The 20,620-nt window shown below is 46.5% G+C and overlaps 1 protein-coding gene and 1 long non-coding RNA gene across 4 annotated transcripts in view; both read right to left on the bottom strand.

The window, feature by feature from the left end:
* Window positions 1-9,928: 9,928 nt before the first annotated feature.
* Window positions 9,929-13,526, bottom strand: LOC133777092 (uncharacterized). The gene is made up of 3 exons (XR_009868485.1): window positions 13,158-13,526; window positions 13,021-13,068; window positions 9,929-12,265 (listed from the first exon to the last, which is right to left on the bottom strand). It is a non-coding gene; the product is annotated as an uncharacterized LOC133777092 (long non-coding RNA).
* Window positions 13,527-15,152: 1,626 nt separating this feature from the next.
* ULK2 (unc-51 like autophagy activating kinase 2) overlaps window positions 15,153-20,620 on the bottom strand; it is an 85,496-nt gene continuing 80,028 nt past the window's right edge. Inside the window, exons 21-23 of one of the 3 annotated variants that reach the window (XM_062175520.1) lie at window positions 19,990-20,147; window positions 19,223-19,358; window positions 15,153-17,371 (exon numbers count right to left, since the gene is read on the bottom strand). In XM_062175520.1, the coding sequence (XP_062031504.1) occupies window positions 17,313-17,371; window positions 19,223-19,358; window positions 19,990-20,147 (353 nt within the window). In that variant the 3' untranslated portion in view covers window positions 15,153-17,312. The remainder of the gene's footprint in view (window positions 17,372-19,222; window positions 19,359-19,989; window positions 20,148-20,620) is intronic. The other 2 variants (XM_062175519.1, XM_062175521.1) reach the window with 2 other exon arrangements.

Raw genomic sequence — 20,620 nt, 5'->3', positions numbered from 1 at the left:
GGATTCTATCCCAGTTGCCCCTCTTCCAGGCCAGCTCTCTGCTGTGGCCCGGGAAGGCAGTGGAGGATGGCCCAGGTCCTTGGGCCCTGCACCCGCATGGGAGACCAGGAGAAGCACCTGGCTCCTGGCTTCGGATCAGCGAGATGCGCTGGCCGCAGCGGCCATTGGAGGGTGAACCAACGGCAAAAAGGAAGACCTTTCTCTCTGTCTCTCTCTCTCACTATCCACTCTGCCTGTCAAAAAAAAAAAAAAAGAAAAAAGAAAAAAAAAAGAAGTACATGACCTTGTGTCTGCCTTTACCTCTGGAGAGACCCTTCAGCCTGCAGATGGGTTGATTTCAGTTTGTCTGCCCCCTCTCAATTTCTGCCACTCTGCTCCTCCCACCACCTGGGGACCATCCCCAGGGGTCACCTCCCTTCCAAGAGTCACTGTAGCACCTGCCAGCTGCCTGGGCATCTGTAACCAAGAGTAGGAATAGTAGGAATGAAGCTAAGAGGAAATAGAAACTTGGGCAACGGATCAGGAACAGTTTCCTAGCTTGAACCTGTATTTCAGAGGATATTCCAGGCTGTGCCCAGAGAGGGTCCAGCCCACCACCACCAAGGAGAGCTGCAGGAGAACAGTCTATGTCTGGTGTTTAAACAGTGTGTGAAGATTAATGTTGCAAGCAGAGAGGGCCCCTCTGCTCCCTCTCTTTCCCCTGCAGACACGCCCCTAACTCCTGTACTTATCACAAGTGAACTCTTCCTCTGAGAGACTCCCATTTGAATTTTTTTTTTTTTTTGACGGGCAGAGTGGACAGTGAGAGAGAGAGACAGAGAGAAAGGTCTTCCTTTTCCGTTGGTTCACCTCCCAATGGCCGCTATGGCCAGCGCACTGTGCTGATCCAAAGCCAAGAGCCAGGTGCTTCTCCTGGTCTCCCCTGCAGGTGCAGGACCCAAGCACTTGGGCCATCCTCCACTGCCCTCCCGGGCCACAGCAGAGAGCTGGACTGGAAGAGGAGCAACTGGGACAGATTCTGGCACCCTGACTGGGACTAGAACTCAGGGTGCCGGCGCCACAGGGGGAGGATTAGCCTAGTGAGCCGCAGCACCGGCCTCCCATTTGAAATTGTTTATTTGGTGACATACCCTACACACACACACACACACACAATTCCCTCATGTCTGCTCTTAGGTCCTTCAGATATAAATACCCAGATGAGGCACCAATAGTGGGGTCATCACCCCTGGCCAATAGCCCTTTAATAGCCAAGGACGAGCCTCAAGATGACACTGGCTTTTACCCCTCAGTGCCTAGCCACAGGACATTAGTTCCCTGACCCCCTGAGGATGGAAAATCTGTGTATGCTCAAGTCCCTCCTACAAAACCGTGTGGTATTTGCATAACCTTTGCACATCCCCCTGAATACTTTAAATTCTCTCTAGATTGCTCAGAATACCTAATACGATGTAAATGCTGTGTGCGTGCTCCTTATACTCTGTTGTTTTGACAATGACCACAAGGACAAAAAGTCGGTACGTGTTCAGTATAGAGGCAGGTTTTGTTTTGGAAACAGTCTTGGTGTGAGATGGATTGAAGCCATGGATGCAGAAGCAGGGGTGCCTGCACTGTTTACTTGCAGAGACAGAACTGGCTGTGCCTGGGCACCCTCCCCCACATCGCCCACAGCTGCACCTTCTGGGAAAATGTAGGAAAGCGGCCAGTGCCGTGGCTTAACAGGCTAATCCTCCACCTTGCGGCACCGGCACACCGGGTTCTAGTCCCGGTTGGGGCGCCGGATTCTATCCCGGTTGCCCCTCTTCCAGCCCAGCTCTCTGCTGTGGCCAGGGAATGCAGTGGAGGATGGCCCAAGTCCTTGGGCCCTGCACCCGCTTTGGAGACCAGGAGAAGCACCTGGCTCCTGGCTTCGGATCAGCGAAATGCACCGGCTGCAGCGGCCATTGGAGGGTGAACCAACGGCAAAGGAAGACCTTTCTCTCTCTCTCTCTCTCTATCCACTCTGCCTGTCAAAAGAAAAAAAAAGAAAATGTAGGAAAGCACTCATGGGGCCTCTTCTGCCTGTGTCTGCTGCCACCCACAGTGCCTTGGGGCAGAGAAGATGCAGGTTTGTGTCAGGGGAGAAAGAGAGAATCCCTCTCAAGGATGCTGCACGGGTCCCCACCCTGACGGATCCCTCGGACTTTCCTGCTCCTAGGAGGCCACAGCTGAATCCAGACAAAGCACAGCCCAATGGGGCAGTGCTGATACAGGCAACAGGACAGCTGAGGACCCCAGCTACTCCACCCAACCCCTCCCCCCACATTTTGTGCTGTAGCTGAAGTAACCCAAAACTGCTGTTGCAACCAAAAACAAACCTGCTCTTCCAAATCCGGATCACACTGGAAGTGGGCAATATGGCTGCCATTCATGTCCTCCTAATGACCGAAATACTATTTTTTCAAAAGACTGTATTTATTTATTTGAGACGCAGAGTTGCAGAGAGAGAGAGGGAGAGACAGAGAGAAAGAGAGAGCTTTTATTTGCTGGTTCATTCTCCAGGTGACTGCAAAGGCCAGGGCTGGGCCAGGCCAGGCCAAAGGCAGGAGCCAGGGGTATAATCTGGGTCTCCCATGTATTTGGGCCATCCTCCGCTGTTTTCCCAGGCTATTAGCAGGGAGCTGGATTGCAAGTGGAGCAGCTGGGACATGAATTGGTGCCCATATGGGATGCCAGATATCACAGGCAGCAACTTTAGTCGCTATGCCATAATGCTGGGCCACCCCCCACCCATAGCCTATTATATCATTATAATAACATTATTATGACTGACACTCCTACTCCCAGCAGGCCACTGTTGCCATGGTATGTCTGGAACACCATATAAAGGCAAGAAGATCCCTAGAACTTTCCACCTTTTCCTGGAAACCCCATCCTAAACACCAGCTCCTATGGATACTCAATGCCTCTGCTATCCCAAGGTCATATAGAAAGGATAACCCTGAACTTCACTGGGCGCAGCTCACTTTCAAGCATGCCTGCATTCCCTCTTGAGTGTATGTTTCCAGTTTGTTAATAATAAACCTTATTCCTCCACTAACCTTTAGATTAATCATTTATTTGGAAGGCAGAGTTTGAGAGAGAGAGAGAGCTTCCATCTGCTGGTTTACTCTACAGATGGCTGCAATGGCGAGGGCTGGGCCAGGCCAAAGCCAGAAACTTCGTCCAGGTCTCCCATGTGGGTGGCAGGGGTCCAAGGACTTGGGCCATCTTCCACTGTTTTTCCCCAGGCATGAGCAGGGAATTGACCAGAAGTGGAGCAACCGGGACTTGAACCAGTGCCCATATGGGATGCTGGCTGTCACAGGCAGTAGCTTTACCTGCTATGCCACAATGCTGCCCTTACTTACATCTTTTCCTCAAGTCTCTTACATCAGAGACAAGAACCTTGAACCAGCCATCTCGCATCAGTACAAGGCCCATTATGGCATCGGCCTGGGACACAGCAAAACCATATTCAGAGGGAAATTAGACTTAAATGCCTCCTATATTAAAATAGGAGAATAAAATCAAAAGGACCTATGGGGTTGAAGTACCAGGAGAAACCTGGAAGGAGCAGCTGGTAAGGAATGGCCTGGAAAAGCAGTGTTCCTTCAGGCTCATATCTGCATTAGAAAAGACAGGCAACTCTACACAGGAATTGGTCTTCACAAGCAGCCCCTGCACTTATCGCCAAGGAGAAAGGGAGGAGCAGACACAGATGAAGTTAGGAATGAGACAGGAGCAGCAGCTACAGATCCAGGAGAGTGGAAAAAAATTTTTAAATATTTTTAAAAAATATTTGAAAGGCAGAATTACATACAGGAGGAGGAGGAAGGGGGAGAGAGAGAGAGAGAGAGAGAGAGAGAGAGAGAGAGAGAGAGATCAGTCTTCCATCCACTGGTTCATTCCCCAATGGCTGCAATAGCAGGGCCTGGGCCAGGAGCCAGGGGCTTCTTCCAGGTCTCCCACAAGCACTTGGGCCATTTTGCTTTGCTTTCCTAGGTGCATTAGCAGGGTGCTGAATTGGAAGTGGAGCAGCCGGGTCATGAACTGTCAGCCATATGGGAGGCCAGCATTGCAGGCGGAGGCTTAGCCTGCCATGCCACAACGCTGGCCTCAAGGAAGAATCATGAGGAAAACTACCCAACACCCTGGCAACAAATTTGAAGACATGGAGGAGGTGGATTCAGCAGGAGGTGTGAGCCCTCCAAAGAGGACCCTGGGGTCGCATTTCGTGAAGAAACCTAGCTGTGCAGACTCTGGAAAATGCCGTAGCCTCCCTGTGTCTAACGCGGAGATCAGAATAGTTCCTGCCTCTTGGGTGCTGGTGAGGATTAAAAGAGTTAACACTTGGCAAGGCCCGAGAACAGTCCCTGGCGAGTACTGGGGACTCAGTAAGTGGTGACGTTGTTAGTAACTGGGGTGGGCACAAGAGGCTACTCACGTGCAGGAAAATGAGCGTGACTTCCGTCTTAACTTCATATGTAAAATAATCTCTTGATGGGGTCAGAGTAAGTGATAATAAATAAGAAAATCAGAGAAATTAAAAAATAATCTAGGGTCGGGGGACTCTCCTAGTCCAAAATAAAAACAAACAAAGGTGTATTAGGCCATAGAGACCCTCATATCATAGAGATGTTGTGCCTAAGATCTGCGGATGAATGATATGACGAGAACGTGTTGGTCCATTTTCCATTGCTATAACAAAATAACCAAGGTTGGGTAATTGTAAAGAAAAGAGGTTTATTAGCTGACGGATGTGGAGGTCCAAGAGCATGCATGGAGCCAGCATGTGCTTGGCTCTGGTGAGGGCCCCTCCGCCTGCATCCACATCATGGCAGATGGCATCACGCTGGGAACACGAGCAGGAGACATCACAGGGCAAGACGGGGAGGGGTCGGTCTTGCTCTTCTGTAACAACTCACTCTTGCGGGATTTAACGGGGTTCTCACGAGAACTGCATCAGTGCCCTGTGAGGGCAACAACCCCAGGACCTTCTGCTAAACCCTATCTCTTAAAGCTTCCATCGCTGGGGACCAAGCTTCCTGCACGTGAGCCTTTGGAGGACACACAAACCACGACAACACCAGCACCTGGTCAGGCAAGTGGCTATGATGCACCAAGAGCTCACAAACGCTGGCAAGGAAAATGTGAAGACTCAACAGAAGGGATGAAAGCAGCTGCTCCTGGGATATGGAGGCAAATTTCCTGTGTGTGTGTGTGTGTGTGTGAATGCTCCAACTCCCACCCCAAGTCAGGAAATGGGAATGCAGATCAGAGAAACCCCAGACAGCATGGCCCCCAACAGAAGTCTGCAGGCTCACCAGCCGGCCTTTGTGGAAAGCCATCTGCCAACACCTATGACACAAAAGATACCAGCAGGCTGGTGCTGTGGCATTGTGGGTGAGGCCACCACCTGCAGTGCCGGCATCCCACATGGGCTGCTCCACTTCTGATCCAGCTCCCTGCTGTGGCCTGGGAAAGCAGTGAAGATGGCCCAAGTCCTTGGGCCCCTGCACCCGTATGGGAGACTTGGAAGAAGCTCCTGGTTTCTGGTTTTGGATCAGCCCAGCTCCAGCCATTGCAGCCATTTGGGGAGAGTGAACCAGCAGATGGAAGATTCTCTCTCTCTCTCTCTCTCTGCCTCACTGTTGACACTGCCTTTCAAATAAATCTCAAAATTTTTAAAATAAAAAAAAAATCTTTAACAATCTAGTAAGTTCAGGATGCTAGTGGCAAAACCTGGCAGCAAAGCGGTTTCCCGCCAACAGGGAATGTTATGGCCATGTGCGCACATCCCACAATAACACTGACATCCAACAGCCAGGAGGGAAAATGGATTCAAACTGTTTGGCTGCCCTGCAGGGATTCTCCCCACACACCACAGGATGGGACCAGAAAACACAGAAAGGGGCGGGTGTTGTGGCACAGCAGATTAAGCCTCTGCCTATAATGTCGGTATCCCGTATAAGCACCAGTTCGAGTCCCGGCTGCTCCCCTTCTGATCCAGCTTCCTGCTAATGCACCTGGGAAAGCAGAAGATGGCCCAAGTGCTTGGGCCCCTGCACCCAGGTGGGAGACCCAGATGGAGTTCTAGGCACCTGGCTTCAGCCTGGTCCAGCCCTGACTGTCGCAGCATTTGGGGAGTGAAGCAATGGAAAGAAGATCCCTTTCTCCTTAGCTCTATCTCTATTACTCTGCCTTTGTGACATAAAGGGACAGAAGCACTTGGGCCATCTTCTTCTGCTTTCCCAGGTGTGTTAGTAGGGAGCTGGATGAGCAGTTTGGAGCAGCTGGGACTCAAATGCATGCCCTTATGAGATGCTGGCATCGTAGGCGTCTGCTTTACCTGCTACAGCAGCCAAAATGCCAGCCCCCCGGTACTCCCCCCCCCAACTACTGCCTCCAATTATAACCTGATCAACAATTGCTTTCCATCCCTTAAAATATCCTCTCCCTGGGGCCAGCATTATGGGTTAAGGTATGGGCACAGTTCAAGTCCCAGCTGCTCCACTTCCAATCCAGCTCCCTGCTAATGGCCTGGAAAAGCAGAAGATAGCCCAAGTCCTTGGGCCCCTGCACCCATGTGGGAGACTTGGAAGAATCTCCTGGCTCCAGCCTTGCTATTGTAGCCATTTGGGAAGTGAACCAGTGGATGGAAGCTCTTTCAAATCAATCAATCAATCTTAAAAAAAAAAAAAATTCTGCCCCTCCCTGGTATCCCCTCTTAAAAAAAAAAAAAAAAAATCCTGACTAGAAAAAACAAACTCAATTTCTTTTTTTTTTTTTTTTTTTAAGATTTATGTATTCATTTGAAAAGCAGAGTTACAGAGAGGCAGAGGCAGAGAGAGGTTCTCCACCCACTGGTACACTCCCTGGGTGGTCACAACAGTCGGAGCTGAGCCAATCCGAAGCCAGGATCCAGGTGCTTCTTCCGGGTCTCCCTCATGGATGCGGGGGCCCAAGGACTTGGGCCATCTTTCACTGCTTCCCCAGGCCATTGCAGAGAGCTGGATTGGAAGTGGGGCAGCCGAATTTGTACTGGCTCCCATATGGGATGCCGGTACTGCAAACAGCAGGTTTACCCACTACACCACAGCGCCGGCCCCCATTTCTCTTACTATTTGAGGGAACTTCAAAAAGCTCATGGGAAGTAGGCATTGGTTTAGCTGAGAAGTCACCATTTGGGACACCCATATCCCATATCAGGGTGCTTGGGTTCAAGTCCTCAGCTCCTGTGCTTCCAACCTAACTTCCTGCTAATGTAGACGCTAGGAGGTAGCAGGTGACAGCTGAAGTACATGGGTCCCTGCCACCCATGTGGGAGGCCTGAAATGAGGTGTGGGCTCCTGGCCTCAGCCCCAGCCTTTGCATGTGTTTGGAAAGCAAAATAGCAGATGAGAGAGAGCTCTCTCTATATATGCCTTTCAAATAAAATACATTTTTAAAGATTTGTGGAAAATGAGATTCAATGATATTTAGGCACAGAAATTTTTGAAATTCATGTGTGGTCTTTTTCATAATACACATTTTTCAAGAATATTTTGAAGACCCCTTGTTCTCTCAAAACACAGATCACTGCAGACAGCAGATGTGGGAATTTCTCCCCATCCCCTAAGTAGGTAGCACTGCAGCAGCACCCACAGTCTCTTGTCCTCCAATCTGATTTAGTTCTGACTTCACCTACCTGGAGACAGCCTCAGATCACTCAGGTTGAGGGCTCAGGCCATGGCCAAGTGATTGTAAATGAGGTTCCTGGAACCCCCTTCTTGGGTTCGATTAATTTGCTACAGCAGCTCACAGAACCCAGAAAATAAATTTACCCATTTATTATAAAGGGGATTAACAATGTGCTGTGTTGTCCGCATTTTTTTTGGATACAGGCAGTCAATAAATTACAGGAAACATTCAATATTTTATTATAAAATATAATTTGTTACATGATTTTGCCCAACTGTAGGCTGATGGAAATGCTCTGAGCATGTTTAAAAGTAGGCTGGGCTCACTCTGACCTCAGAGTCAGCCCTCAAGGCATTCTGGTCTGGCTGAAAAGCCCATGAGAGCATTTCAGGCATGGAAAGTCAAGACACTGTGGCAAAAAATGCTCTACATGAAGGATCTCTGTGAGGGAAATCCCAGTGGAAAGAAGTGGCCATCAAAGGAGGAGGTACTTTTCTCTGAAGGGAGGAGAGAACTTCCAGTTGGTTTATAACCCTGTCTAAATACTGACAGAGTTTGTGGATTCAAAAGGCTTCCATAGCCTTGGCAGCGCATGTCAAGAGCCTCAGGTGGTCACTGACATCATACATAAGAGTGTTAATTGTTAAATTAACAACAGGACTCATTGTGCACTAACTCTCCATGCAGGACCTCTGTCCTCAGTGAGTTGTATTATGAGAATTAACTGTAAAATTTGTCTCAAAGATTTACTTCATTTCAGTGTATTAAGTGTATTCTTACGTCTAGTTAGTTATGTCTAAGTGCTTGCAAAAGATGTATCATTCTTGGGTTCTTTAAAGTTAACTTTCTCCAAAAAAAAAAAAAAATGCCTAAAATAAAGTGAAATCAACTTCGAGATGCAATGACTTTGAACAGCCCTTGTCTCGACTGTTGAGGAACGGGTTTTTTCCCAATTTGTTGAACTCTTTACTTAGTATAATCCTCTATGTATAACATTAATTGAAAATAGATCTTAATAAAAAATAAGACTGGGAATAGGAGAGAAGGAAGAGGGGTGGGAGTGTGGGTGGGAGCGCAGGTACTGTGGGAAGAATCACTGTGTTCCTAAAGTTGTATCTATGAAATGCATGAAATTTGTATTCCCTGTATAAAAGGTTTGTTTAGGGAAAAGGAAAAAAAGTAGGCTGGGCTAAGCTTTGTGTGATACGTTAAGTGTACTAAATGCATTTATGACCTGCAATTTCCAATTTACAATGGATTTATCAGGATATAACCCCATTGTAAGTTAGCAGCATCATTATTTTATTTAACAAATTGTAAAGGGCCAGCCCTGTGGAACAGCAGGAAAAGCCACCACCTGCGGTGCTGGCATCCCATATTGGTGCTGATTCCAGTCCCGGCTGCTCCACTTACAGTCCAGCTCTCTGCTAATGCACCTGGGAAAACAGCGGATTGGCCCAAGTGTTTGGTATGGGAGACCGAGAGGAAGCTCCTAGCTTCAGACTAGCCCATCTCTAGCTGTTGCAGCCATTTGGGGGAGTGAACCAGTGGATGGAAGATCTCTTTCAAATAAAATAAGCAAATCTTTAAAAAAAAATATTTTTGAACCTTGAGAAACAGGGATGATGGCTCAAATATTGGGCTCCTGCCACCCTGGGTGACCAAGATTGAGTTCCATGCTCCCAGCTTTGCCTCAGTGTGGCCCAGAACCATTGTGGGCATCTGGAGAGCAAACTAAAGGATAGGCAGTGGCTCTCTAGGTCTCTCTGCCTTGTAAAAAATTTTAAAAGTAGGACATAAAGTAGCGTATTTTGTATGATCTCCTTTTTGTCAAAGATTTTTGTATGCATGGAAGATAATCTGGGCAAGACTGAGATGCTAATGTAATACCTAGGATTGTGGGCAGCTTGTTCTGTTTTTTTATTTTATTTTTTTTGACAGGCAGAGTGGACAGTGAGAGGGAGACAGAGAGAAAGGTCTTCCTTTTGCCGTTGGTTCACCCTGCAATGGCCGCCGCGGTAGGCGTGCTGCAGCCGGCGCACCGCGCTGATCCGATGGCAGGAGCCAGGTGTTTATCCTGGTCTCCCATGGGGTGCAGGGCCCAAGGACTTGGGCCATCCTCCACTGCACTCCCTGGCCACAGCAGAGAGCTGGCCTGGAAGAGGGGCAACCAGGACAGGATCGATGCCCCGACCGGGACTAGAACCCGGTGTGCCGGCGCCGCAAGGCGGAGGATTAGCCTAGTGAGCCGCGGTGCCGGCCCTGTTTGCTTATTTGTATCGGGAGGGTTTCTGCTAAGTACAGTTGACTCTCTGTATCACAGGTTCTGCATCTGTGGATCCAAACTACCTGGGTCAAAAACGTTTGGAAAAACAAATTGTACTGAACATGTACAGACTTTTTTGGTCACTATTCCCTAAGCAATACAGTACAACCACCATTAACCTAGCATTTACATTGTATTAGGCGTTACAGGTCATCTAGAGATGATTTGCAGTCTATGGCAGTGCTTGTCAGTTATAGGCAGATGTGTCATTCTATTGTTAAGGGGCTTAGGCACCGTGGAGTTTGGTAACCCTTTGCCAATGCTTAAGGACAACCACCCTTGTAAATAGGAGGGAAAAAGAGGCAGCAGCTCAAGAATAGACTCTCCCATTGCAGTGAGCTCCTCTGGCTCCACCCTAGGGATGTTGGGAGGGAAAGTGGCCCCCAAGAAGGCGCCGTCTGCATCAATCAGGGCATTTCCTGGTCTCCTGCTCTGTGCCCATTCCTGGCAGATGAACCTGTTTTCAATGAGCTACGAAAGAAAGGGCAAAAACTCCAGGCAATGTAGAGAGAAGCAACCAGGCAGACGAGGCCTGAGCTCCAGCAAGGCATGGGAAGAGGCCGGTTCAGAGCTGCAGGAGGCCAGGTGCCTCTGCAGGTGGGGACATCCCAAGTTACAGATCAGCCACCTCTGTTCAGGGAGCCAAAGTGGGCTGGGTGGAGCCTGGGCCATCCCTTTCTCAGGGGCACTGGGGAGCCACACAGTGCTAGAAGCATAAGACAGATGATTACCCAGGGAGAGCCAGTTCAACAAAGCTGCTCCAGCTGAGAGGAGCCTGGTGGGTAGCCCTGCAGCAACGCAGGGGCCACCAGAAACCCAGACTCCTATCCACAGTGCAATGTCTTGCTTCATTTCCCTCTCTCCATCCACCTCTCACCCCCGGTTCAGGGGGAGGGGACCAATACACTGCGCTGGCCCTGAAGCAGTTTTCAACATAGTTCAGAAAAGTTCCCCCCAAGGACAGGTACACAGGGCCGCTGTTAGAATGAAAAAGGGATCTAAGAAAAAGCAAGAGTCGGCTCAGAACAGTCCAGGTGTCTATGAGAAACTGTCCATCTACTTTCCAACCCCAGTGTAAGGCATTTGCTATCAAATCAGCTGCTGGCCGTCTTTATGCTGCTAGTTTATCCCCGGGGAACACATTCAGTTCCGCTTCATCTTCCCTGAAATACTCTGGGTGCTCAGGAACACATCAGAACTCTCAGTTGCAGGCTTCCCATGGCTGTCTCCCAGAAAGCATCAACATGCCAGGCAGAAGGCACTCAGTCACCCACAGGATGACTTGGAAAAGCGCTTCCACAGGTGTGGCGGGGCACAGGCCACTTCCTCCTCTGCCAAGCTGTTCCTGCAGCAGCCAGGTGGGGTTCCCATGCGACCAGGCACTCCTGCAGACATGCACCGGGGGCACACGAGCTCTCATGGTGAAGAGGGCTGGCCTGGAAGAGTTGGGCAGCAGAAGGCAGAAACCAGGTAGACTTGGTGGCTTGAGGTGGGGAGGAACGATCAACGGCCGTATAGCCACCCTCCTCCCGAGCCACGGGGCTGGCACTGAACCCTCCACTGGGCAGGACTGTGCCACACGTGCAGCAGCAGCCCACGGGGCACTCCAGAGGAGGGGGTCTGTGTCTCCTGTCACCAGTGAAGGCGTGATCCCAGGTTAGCGCTGTGCCTGTGGAGGCTGCTCCCACCTCCCACTGAATCAGCTCCCAGGAGTGAGCTCAATCAAGGGCCCCTCATACAGCCAGCCAGCTACCAAGCAGAAACCATCCCCAATGGGTCGTCCAATGCTTGAGTTTTTCACATGTCCCAGAAGCCCTTTCTGCTGGGAGACCCTGGGTAATTTCTAATGCTGACTGCTCCTGGGCTGCAGCTCCAGGCTCGTGGGCTGCACAGGGCTGCACAGGGCTGTGCGACCACGTGCTTCTCAAACTTCTGCTGCCCTCCACTGGGCAGGAGATGGGTCCAGCGGGACACACGTGGGCCCCAAAGGGCATGGAGCTCTTCCTTCTGTCGCGGCTTCCAGTGCCTCACCAGAACGTGTTCCGGAGATGGGGGGTTGAATGGAGCTCTGGGGTCTCTAGGGGGAAACCAGTGCAGGGCTCCAGCTGCCTCAGACTTGTCCAGTGGTCAGGGAGAGCTTGCTGAGCTCAGCCAAGTCCAGACCTCTGCAGTGGTCTGCTCCCATCATAACCCAGTTGTGTGGTTTGGGGAACTCACTCTGCACATCTGTTTTTCCCTCTGTAAAATGAGGCAAGGATTGGTGGGAGGATTAAATGAAGTACTAAATACTGTACTGGCACATTTCATTAAACAGTCACACTGACCCAAACAGGCAACTCAAAGGATGCCTGCAGCCAGGGTGCCTGGTGGCTAAGCTGGGAAAAGGTGACTTGCATGCAAATTGCAAAGTACATGTGGATGCAGTGAGTCCAAATCCAAGCTTTGCCCCCCAAACAAACACAGAACAAGTTACCATTCACACCCCTTCAAAACAAAGAGCAACAAGGAGCCCTACACTGACAGCCACACACCAGCAGGCCTCACGGGAAATGCTACATGCTAGGTGCTGTTCAAAGAACTGCAGAGTCATTAACATTTCATTCTCACCCCTCTATGCAACACAGAGAGGGAGATGGAGCGGTTAAGAAGTTTGCCCAAGGACTCATGGCTGGACAGGGTGCAGCTGTGATTTGAGACCAACTGGACCACTAAGTTATGCTGCCAAATTGAGGCGGGAAAGAACAGTTTTCAATAAACCAGTGTTCGAACTGACATTTCCTGAGGATAGAAGCAAAGTGTCCAAGAGCAGCACCATTCTGAGAGGAGGGCATGCAGCACAGAGCAGGGCCCAGACCGCTCACCCAGGCACCTGTCTGGGAGACCCCTCCCCAACCCCGTCCTGGGCCGGCCATGCACGGCATGCAGGGCAGCCTCAACCCCAGGCGGGAAGGACAGCCGAGTGCCCCCCCCCCCCCCCCGCCGTGCTCCGTCACCTCTGCAGCCTCCTTTGCTGCACTCAGTCCAGAAGGCGCAATGGAGAGCTGTTAAAAGAAAACACCTTCAACAACAGAACATCTTTGTCACATTACAAACTGGCCTAATGGGCTTCTAGGAAAAAGGGAAAACTTACAGACTAATTCCAACTGCACAGGACACCAGACACGGCCTCACTTGAGCCCGAGGGTGCAGGGGCTCTGCAGGCAGTGGCAGGATGTTAGTCTCCGCTCCCGTACGCTAGTTTGATCACCGAGTTCTCACGGATCCTTCACCAGTTTAGCTTCACCTCCTGCATAGACGCTGAAGTTCTCAAGACAATTGTCACAGTTCTCCTGGATGCAGTGTTTTTAAGTGGATCATCCCTTAAGTGGTTTCCTGATTCAGGCGAGGAAAATAACACTTTGACTCCTCCCCCAAAGAATGAACCTTGCAAAGGCTTTGATAAACAAGAAAGAAACTTAGGAGGGACCCAACATCTTCGACTGCTGTGGATTCCACATACAAGAAGTGGTTTAACGCCGGCACCGTGGCTCAACAGGCTAATCCTCTGCCTAGTGGCGCCAGCACACCGGGTTCTAGTCCCGGTTGGGGCTCCGGATTCTGTCCTGGTTGCCCTCTTCCAGGCCAGCTCTCTGCTATGGCCCAGGAGTGCAGTGGAGGATGGCCCAAGTGCTTGGGCCCTGCACCCCATGGGAGACCAGGATAAGCACCTTATTGGATCAGCACGGTGCACCGGCCACGGCAGCCATTGGAGGGTGAACCAACGGCAAAGGAAGACCTCTCTCTCTCTCTCTCTCACTGTCCACTCTGCCTATCAAATAAATAAATAAATAAATAAATAAAAATAAGAAGTGGTTTAAGGCTGTCTAGAGGTGAGTGCAGATGCTTCTAATCTATACCTATCCATGGCAGAACAAAACCAGTGACTACTTCCTGCCAAAGTCCATCCTCCTAGGAAAATACGGATCAACTTTGCTTCATCCAAAAAGAAAACTGTCTAGAGGGGCCAGTGTGGAGGGAGCAACAGGTTAAGCCGCCACCTGCAATGCTGCTGGCATCCCATTTAGGCACTATTTCATGTCTCAGCTGCCCCACTTCAGATCCAGCTCTCACCTGGGAAAGCAGTGGAAGATGGCCCAAGTCCTTGGCTCCTGGCTGCTGCCTGGCCCAGCCCTGACCTTTGTGGTCATTTGGGGAGTGAACCAGAATATGGCAGATCTCTCTCTCTCCTATAACTTTGTAACTCTGCTTTTCAAATAAATAAATCTTAAAACACACACACACACACACACACACACCTGTCTACAGAAACCAAGAGGGAGCACACATGAAATTGTATGATGCCATCCACCAAAGCAGTGCTACACCACTGCCATCATGGCAAGGGTTTTTCAGCTATCTGATTCAAGGCTCTCGTGTCCCAGTGACACATCTTCCAACTTATTGCCCTTGGAGACTGAGGTGGCCCACCCTAACAATGACCCCCTCCCCAACACAGACACACAACTCTAAAACGGGCAGAATCTTCTTAGGACTGGGACTGGACGCTGTTTCTCTCCATTAAATGTATTACAATTGGGTGACATACGTTTTAGATGTGATATTCCCATCTAAGTATCAGGAACAGCTGGTTTAAGCCTTGGCAGGAGGGTGAGCTGGAGGGAGGCAGAGTAGCTCCTGCCTTACTAAGTAGAGGTGCGGGGACTCGACCTTTAAGGATGCACAGGTTTGGGGCACCCACTCCATGCCTTCACATTCACTACCTCAAACTCAATGCCCTCTTTATTGCCCCTGGGGACTGAGGAGGTCAGCTCTAACAATCTCCTCCCTGGCTCCTAGCAAATGGAGGACTGCTGCTGCTCTGGTCACTCTTGGAGGGAAGGGAGCATGGGACCGTGGGAAATAATGACTTAGAGCAGAGTCTGGTACCGGGAATAATTAAAGGAAATCATCACAGCAGGAAAGCCAACTAACAATTCGCTGATTATTCCTCTACTTAATTTGTGCAGCCAATAATCTTTCAGGTTACAGTTTGAATATAGGTATCAATGCATGATATAGGCTAGACCATTTCCACTTTATGATACATGATGTGAAATCTGAAAATACTCATGCAAACATAAAGCATTTGTTTATTATTGCTATAATCAAGGCAAAGTCTCTTACAGCAGTTAGCCTTGACAATGGAAGCATCATCAGATCCATTACTCATGAGTTTAGCTTGTTCTCGTCTGTTGAGAATTCACTGGTTCACGCAAACCTCCTACCATGAGACCTTTATTATGCAAGACAAAGACCAGACGTGGAAGTCACAAAGCACGGTGTGATCAGGAACCTAGTTCCTGGTTTCAGACCAGTTACTTTCCCTCTCTGAACCTGTTTCATCCTGTGTTCAAATGAAACAGGAAGGAGAGGAAGGGATGGAATACACCTGAGTCATCTGAGATAATATAGGTGGTAACTGAGCAAACATGAATAAAATTGACTATAAGTCCAAAATATTACATAAAAGACAGTGTCACTGAGGCCAAGGAGGGCCAGGGATCATCGCTGAGTGGTCTAGGGCACCTGCAAGAGAATCGTCAGCCCTCTGACGGGGCAAAGGATTTTTATAACCAAGTCTACAAACACATTAAGGAAGTATCTGGCTTGACAGGCCACTTAACATGGACCCAATTGTAACCTAGAAACACTTGTCAGTTTTATTTTACCTTAATATACATTTGTACAGGCAATAATAAAAAGGCTATTTATTACACAACAATTTAGTGAGTTTTACCTAGTTTCAAGGACAATGCATGCAGTTACAAATGAGAGGTAGAAACACTGTATTAAAGACTTAAAAATACAAACATCATATAAATAAATGTTCAAATTAACTGCTGGAATTTCATACAGATAAATAAGGTAAAAATTACATTACTTTGTCAAAGTAAGGGAAATCATATTTGTTTTTGTTTTTATCAGTACACTAAAAGTAGGTTAATGCCAGAGTGTCTGTGCAATTTGTCAAAGAGTTTGGATTATTTTATGTAAAAATTTTAAAGTAAAAGGATTTAAACTGGTAAGTGGTTTATTCAAGTATTCAAACAAATAAGTAAAAGAAACAAAAATAATATACAAAGTAGGGACCAGTCCTGGAGGGGGATGTTAACTGCCTGCATTCTCCATGATGAGCTACTCGGTGCATTGTCAGGATGAACATGAAAAATACACATTAGACTGGAGAGAGCTGCCCGTTTTCCTAAGACAAAACAAACCTCATTTTTCACTAACTTCATGTAGAAAATCCACATTACTAACAAGCCTTTATCTTCAACTTCGTTTTGGCCCTACTAAGATTCTTGAAACTTGATTCATGATATACTTTTTAATACTGCCCCCAAATACCTAGTGCCTTTAATAATTCTAAGGTCACAGGCATCAATGCACATTCAGCATGCAACCAAAAGCAAATAACCAGCAACTCAAAATATTACTGAGAAAATCTGTAGGTGTAGATGAATAGGTTAAAAAAATGCAAAGTTCACATGAACACAAGTTTTGACCATTTAAAAGTTCACTAGTGATTACATGTGAAATCTGGAAAGGGTATATGTATATAATCAAGTAAAATATTTTAAACAAGTTCATTGTGCCTCAGTTAGTTTTAAATTGCAAAATCCAATATGCAGTTGTTTTAATAAATTAGTGCAATATAAAAGAATTTTGGAAGATTAACGTGTCCATTTAAGATCAAATTGAATATTTCAAAATTCCTTCCAAGAGCCATTCTTTGCTTCTTCTTAAGCTATTTCTTCCTGAGCTCTTTAAGGATGCATGCTCAGATTCAGATAAAATTACTTCAAATATCAAACTGCCTGGATGAGATGTAAATATTTTTACTTGTGTACCTCAGCAAACACATGGAATTTCACACACTGCTACGGTGAAAGTGAAAGCTGAGTGAAAAGCCACTCATCTTTAATTATCCTTAAGAATAACTGTACTGATAATTCTAGTTCTAAGGTATATTTATTTACCAAGTTCAAACTGGGAGCCAAGTGGAATATTCTTGCTTCTGCTTTTACAAAGAAAACGGGTAGGGGTGACTTCTCCAATAAGGCAGATTTCCTACAAATGTGTAGTTTTTTCTTGTTTTTCCTTTTTGAAATCACTGCTTGTTCTTTGGTAGTCACCAGTTGAGAAACTACAGTTTCCTGGGTATGGGGTGGCAGAACCCAAGCTGTATTCCCAAGTGGATCATCTCCTGTTCCCACCAGTGGTTCACGGGATAGCCTGCTGCTGCTCACACCGTAGCGGTACTATAGCAGAGTGCTGACAATCTTCTTTCAATACTAGATTTATCTAAAAATAAAATTTTCCAAGTGAAATTCACAAACATAGTTTCAAAACCAAACCAAGGACAGAAGAACTCACGAAAAAAAAAAATCACTCTCTACATTCTCATTTCTTTGCCCCAAAGTTAACAGTTCTGAGTATGTTTTCTTCTGCCTCATAATAGTTTGATGTGGTTTCTAGCTTAGTGCCACACAGTGGTGAAATTTAAATAAACACATCATACAAAGAACATTCAGGTTTTAACAGCTGACTTGTTCACAACTGCAAATAATTTTAGAGTTGTCATCCTTTGGTGGCTATTCAAAATGTAACACAACTATGTACCCTCCAGGGACTAATGGCAGAAAGCCAGAACTGGGAGCTGGAGTTGGGACTCAAACTAGGTACTCTGATCAGAATGTGAGCTCACCAGTTAGGCTACATATTAGCTGGGGTTTATATTTGGTAAGTAACAATATTATCTTGGGGGCCGGCACAGTGGTGCAGCAGGTTGAACTGCCACTTGGAATACCCATGTCCCAAACTAGTGCACTGGTTCAAGTAATGACTACTCCGTTTCCCATCCAGCTTTGTGCTAATGTGGCTGGAAAGACAACAAAAGATGACCCAGATACAAGGGTTCCTGCCACCATGAGACCAAGATGGAGTTCCTGGAGTTCCTGGCTCCTGGCTTCAGCCTGGCCCAGACCTGGTTGTTGTGGGCATTTCGGGAGTGAACCACCAGCTTGCTCACTTGCTCGCTCGCTTGCTCTCTCTCACTGCCTTTCAAATAAATCAACCTTAAAAAAAAAAATGTCATCCTGGTAATCTACTACTCTCCATTCCGCTATCTGTAACAAACCTGCAGTACACAGGATCATCACAGCATTCTTCAGTCACTAACAGTTGCATTTTTTTTTAAAGTTTCTTTATATTATTCTTATTTGAAAGACATAATGACTGAGAAAGATAATTTCTACCTAATGGTTCAAATGCATAAATGCCCACAACTGAAGCTGGGCCAGGCCAAAGCCAGGAGCCAGGGAACTTCATCTCAGTCTCCCACGTGGGTGGCAGAGGCAGGGACCCAAGTACTTGAGCCATTGTCTGCTGCCTTTCAGAGTATGCATTAGCAGGAAACTGGATCAGAAGCTGAGGCAAGATTTGAACCCAAGCATTCTGATGTAGGATGCAGATGCCCCAAGTAGTAGCTTAACATGCTATACCACAATGCCTACTCCAGTTGTATTTAATAATAAAATTGAGGTTCTCCTACAAAGTAATTTTATTAAATATATTTATTTACATGTGTTATATTAAATATATTAATATACATATATAATTTAAGTTCATAGAAAAGTAGAATTAAAAGCATGATTTTATTCTGGTGTAAAAATTTTGCTCAGTGCAATAAATGTTGTTCCAAATATTTGGAAAATGTGTATTAGGAAAATACTATAAACAGATTTCCAAAAATTTTTGCACTAAAATAAACTCATACTGTTAATTTCATTTTCCACCAACTTTCTGAAGTATCTTCATATTAATACTTATAAACATATTTACTTTTATGAATGTGAATGTATAAAATACGTTAGAGTAGCTATATTTATGTATCTATTTCTATTTTAGACATATTCATCAATACTTATTTAAATAGAATAACACAATAGAGAGAACCCAAATTTTCTCCAAGGCAGGGACTATTAACCCCATCTTACAAAACAAGAATCTGAAACTCCAGAAAGGTTTAGTGATGGGCACAAGGTTGGAAATCCACGATTCAAATGTAGGCAGAATGACTCCAATGTCCAGGCTCTTTCTACTATACTTGTAGAACACAGACAAATTGAAACCAATTAGTATAAGTCAACTCACATTTATGTACATTTTCAATATCTGCAGGGTCCTGGAGGATCTTGGTGAGGCCTTCCAAAAGAAGAGCTGCCTTATGATAACGATAAACAATATCTTCAGTCTGCTGGAACATCTCATCCAGGGCTGCAGACTGAACCTGGAAGAGGCAGCAAAGACAAGAAGATTCTCAACTCTTCCAAGAAAATACAAATCCATTTGGACAATGTAGCTTTAAAGTGGAAACTATCTGAAATTAACACATTGATGACATGATTATAATCCACCACACTATGATTCCAGGATTCAGAATCAGGAGTCATAAAATGTATACTAGCATCTTTTTAAAAAAATTTTTAATGACACATTAAATGGCTTTCAAAATACGTCTAGAACAGCAGTATAATTCAAAGTAGTAAATCAGTAAGTGGGAACTAATCATATAAACTTTTGTAGACTGGTTAATAAAGTATTTTTTCTAACAGTTTTATCAAGTCACAATTTCTAAAAATGCAGAAACATATCCAGCCAACACTTTTAGATGCCAACTATAAAAAGATTAGCTCAAGCCTAGTGTTAGCAATGTTTAATAAAAGATATTATAACATTTTACTGCAGCTAAACATATTAAATTACATTACATTAAGTGTTACTGTTGATTAATATTCCTTAGTAATCCAGAATATTTAGGACTTGAGAGGGATAGGACATACACTCTTTTAAAAAGGATACTTCAAAATAGGGTCTTAAAGTTAAGCAGTAATATATAAGATTAAATATTAAAGAGTTACCATTTCCACAGCACAATTATAGATGAGCTTCTCTGCAGTCACGCTGTTGATTTCATCAATAAATCTCTGTTTGTCAGAGAAGAAGCGATTCAGCTTTTCTGTAAGTTTCTTACACATGGTGATGCAGAATTTATATCGTTCATTCAGATTTTTGACAACTGAAAAAAAGTTGAAATGGAACTAATTTTAATTTTCCTCCAGAAACAAAGACGTGGTGATGTACACTTTTTCCTGATGATATAAGGAAAGTAACACCAAATGACCTATGAGCCCTCTTTCTGTAGGAAAGATTTTTTTTCTGACAGGCAGAATTAGAGAGAGAGACAGAGAGAAAGGTCTTTCTTCCGTTGGTTCACCCCACAAATGGCCAGGAGCCAGGTGCTTCCTCCCGGTCTCCCATGCGGGTACAGGGCCCAAGCACTTGGGCCATCCTCCACTGCCTTCCCAGGCCACAGCAGAGAGCTGGACTGGAAGAGGAGCAACTGGGACAGAACCAGTGCCCCGACTGGGACTAGAACCCGGAGTGCCGGCGCCGCAGGCAGAGGATTAGCCTAGTGAGCCGCGGTGCCACCCTGGAAAGATTTTTAATAAAAACACTTTTGACTTGTCTCTGCATCAATCAAATGGTGAA

The sequence above is a fragment of the Lepus europaeus genome, chromosome 18, assembly GCF_033115175.1.
Source record: "Lepus europaeus isolate LE1 chromosome 18, mLepTim1.pri, whole genome shotgun sequence".
NCBI classification, from domain to species: Eukaryota; Metazoa; Chordata; class Mammalia; order Lagomorpha; family Leporidae; genus Lepus; species Lepus europaeus.
Note: the sequence above shows the minus strand (reverse complement) of the source record. Positions and strands in the feature narration are given on the sequence as shown.